General features: G+C 47.8%; 1 protein-coding gene across 1 annotated transcript in view; it reads left to right on the top strand.

Annotated features, from left to right (window-relative positions):
• The first annotated feature begins 3,184 nt into the window (after positions 1-3,184).
• The window catches only part of SMC3 (structural maintenance of chromosomes 3), a 36,582-nt gene continuing 36,211 nt past the window's right edge, over positions 3,185-3,555 (top strand). Inside the window, exon 1 of the mRNA XM_011927887.1 lies at positions 3,185-3,333. Within this exon, the coding sequence (XP_011783277.1) occupies positions 3,319-3,333 (15 nt within the window). The 5' untranslated portion in view covers positions 3,185-3,318. The remainder of the gene's footprint in view (positions 3,334-3,555) is intronic.

The following is a 3,555-nucleotide window of genomic DNA, read 5'->3' as shown; positions in this document are numbered from 1 at the left end:
AATCATTCTGCACAAACTCCACTTGGTCATATTGGTTCCAAGCAATTTAAGCCAGTTTTTTAATATTACAAGTGGAGGGAGTTTCAGCAAGTTGTTTCTTTTCTCATCTGCTATCCTGCAAATTCAAGAATTTGTTAGTCACAGGCTTCTTTAATTCTTTGAGGCACTGTTTCAAAGACTGCAGTTTTCCGTTGTTTAGCTATGAGCTAGTAGGCACTGCAGCTGGCATTCTGCTTTATGGTGGCAATTTCTTTCAGGAATATCCCTTTGCTTCCAGATAGTTCATAGGTTTGAAGAACTATTCATCCTGGCTAAAGGAGATCAATATGTTCTACGCCTACGTACTTACTAGAAGATAATGATGCTCCTAAGAGGGATGAAAGGTGGGTGAAATGGGGACATAGGGAGCTTTTAAACACCAATAGCTGGCATATGTGAGCCCTGCACAGTGGTAAGTACTTTGCTTCTGTGCATTTTTCACTCATAAGTATTTACTGAGTCCTTTCTGTGAATTAGTTACTAAATAACAGCAGGAACAAAATGAAGTCCCTTCTCTCTTGGATTTATATTCTTGCAGAGACAGACGAAAAATACATAAACATAAACAAAAGCATTACATTCTCAAAATCACCTTTTTTTTTTTTTTTTTTTTTTTTTTTGAGACAGAGTCTCACTCTGTCGCCCAGGCTGGAGTGCAGTGGCCGGATCTCAGCTCACTGCAAGCTCCGCCTTCCGGGTTTATGCCATTCTCCTGCCTCAGCCTCCCGAGTAGCTGGGACTCCAGGCGCCTGCCACTTCGCCCGGCTAGTTTTTTGTATTTTTTAGTAGAGACGGGGTTTCACCGTGTTAGCCAGGATGGTCTCAATCTCCTGACCTCGTGATCCACCCGTCTCAGCCTCGCAAAGTGCTGGGATTACAGGCTTGAGCCACCGCGCCCAGCTCACCTTTTGATTATTTTAGGTTTTTCACTGATCTTTTTTTCTGCCTATATAAGTAATATAAGCTAATTGTATATAAGATTCATTTAATATGGAAAAGCCTAAGGAAGAAAGTAAAACTCCCATCACTGTGAAAGCCATTAAAATGTTTTAGTCACCATCTTTTCATATTTTACCTACATATGTATAAACAATTTTAGGTAAACAGGATTATCTTATGCACCCTGTTTGTAATTCTAAATATGATGGAGTTTTATCATCTTCATTTTGTAGACTAGGAATTAGAGGCTTAAAACTTTTTTTTTTTTTTTTTTGAGATAGAGTCTCGCTCCATCACCCAGGCTGGAGTGCAGTGTCACAATCTCGGCTCACTGCAACCTCTGCCTCCTGCGTTCAAGTGATTCTCCTGCCTCGGCCTCCCAGGTAACTGGGATCACAGGCACCCGCCACCACACCCAGCTAATTTCTGTATTTTTAGTAGAGATGGAGCTTTGCCATGTTGGCCAGACTATTCTCAAACTTCTGACATCAAGTGATCCACCCACCTGGGCCTCCCAAAGTGCTGGGATTACAGGTGTGAGCCACCACATCTGACCTAAGCTTTAAATAATACAACTAAAATCTAGAAGTAAAATGTTTAGATTGGGTGCAGTAGTTCATGCCTGTAATTCCAGCATTTAGGGAGGCAGAGGTGGGAGGATCCCTTGAGGCCAGAAGTTAGAGACCAGCCTGGGCAATATAAGGAGACCCAGTCTCCAAAAAAAAAAAAAATGTTAGCTGGGCTTGGTGGCCACAGCCCTAGGCTGAGGTGGGAGGATGGCTTGAACACAGGAGTTCAAGGCTGCGGTGAACCATGACCGAGCCACTACGCTCCACCCTGGGTGACAGAGCGAGATCCTGTCAGAAAAAAAACATAGAAGAAAGAAAAGAAAATGCTTAAATATTTATTTATTTTGAGACAGAGTCTCCCTCTGTTGCCCAGGCAGGAGTGCAGTGGTGCAATCTTGGTTCACTGCAACCTCTGCCTCCTGGATTCAAGCAATTCTCCTGCCCCAGCCTTCCGAGTAGCTGGGATTACAGGCTCCCGCCACGACGCCTGGCTAATTTTTATATTTTGAGTAGAGACGGGGGTTTCACCGTGTTAGCCAGGCTGGTCTTGAACTCCTGACTGCAGGTGATCCTCCCCCCTCGGCCTCCCAAAGTGCTGGGATTACACGAGTGAGCCCCTCAACCTGGCCTATTTATTTATTTATTTTAAACCAAGGGCTGGATAGGATTTTATCCGGGCTCCACATAAAGGACTCCTAGGAAGATACCCTGGTTAACAGAGGCAGTTAGGAGGCTATCAAAAATAGTTCAATCTAGAAATAATCAGGGGCAGAATTGCCTCCAGCAGCGGGCTGGAGGGCTGGGGATGTATTGGGTATTTTGTTCTCTTCCCAGCAAGTAATTTCAGAGCTCAGAGATCCATTTTTTAAACAAATGATGTTTTTCTCCCAAGACTGATAGGGATCAGATAGACCTACGGTTGCCACTAGCACCTAATCTTTCAGGCTGTTTTTTTTGTTTTTAAAGTAGATTAAAACCTTTCAGCCTTACCTAAATCTTTGTTGCAATTATACAGATCTGCCTAGATTTATAGCAGACGGCAGAGTAGAAACAGTTCCGGAGGGAATTAATTAACACATATGAAAACAAATTTTCGAGCATTGACAAATCCCTCCGGGGTTGTCCTGCGAGTGGGCAGTTCAGAACCAGCTTGGGGCGTGCTAAGATTGTAAATGTTCCTAGGGAAAGCTATAACAAAGGGGCAGCAGGGACTCTGTGCACAGAATTCCAACAGTCACCAGCATTCCATGTGTTCCAGAACTGGCACAGCGCGCGCGGTCCGCTTTTTTAAACAGTGCGGAATCACGTGGCCGACGGCCCGCAGCGCTACTGGCCCTCGGAGTCTCCCACTCGGCTTTGGCGCGGAACCTTTCCCCCTCGTGGACGCGACCATTGGCCCCGCGCTCGGAGGGGGTACGGACCAACCTTACGGTCATGGCTTCTCCGAGTGAAGCTTTTGACTAAGTCTCAGGAAAGCATTAGCTACTGAATTCTATATTCAAATGAAATCCATCAAACAACGCTGTGGAAGACTGGTTTTGCCTAAAAGAAAGAGCAGACCTGAACTTGACTCCTCCTACGCCCTGTGAGGGCTGCAAGGTGGTTCCTTCCGAGGCGCGGACTCCGCCTCCACGAGCGCCGCCATTTTGTTTGGCTGGAGGGGAGCGAGCGGCGCTTTGTGGGAGGGGTCGCGTGGGCGCCTCACCTGACCCTGCAGCCGCGCGGTTGCTGCTCCGGGGCAAGTCTCCTTCCAGGCCAGGGGCCCGGAATCATGTACATAAAGCAGGTAAGGCCTTCGCGTCCTTCCACCCCGTCATGGGCCGGTAGGGACCGCTCCTTGAGGCGGGAGTGTTGCGGCGCCACCCCGCAGCGTTTCCCCTCTCCCCACAGGCTGGACCAGGGCTGGGCGGGGACTGTGGCTGCGGGGTCGCGGAGAATTGGGGTGCTCCTCTGCAGCCCGGGCCTCCCCGCTGGCGCGGGTCTGGGAGAGGCAGGATCTCCGAGAGGT

This window comes from Colobus angolensis, unplaced genomic scaffold (genome assembly GCF_000951035.1).
Source record: "Colobus angolensis palliatus isolate OR3802 unplaced genomic scaffold, Cang.pa_1.0 Scaffold75, whole genome shotgun sequence".
Lineage (NCBI taxonomy): Eukaryota > Metazoa > Chordata > Mammalia > Primates > Cercopithecidae > Colobus > Colobus angolensis.
This window is presented reverse-complemented; position numbering and strand designations above follow the sequence as displayed.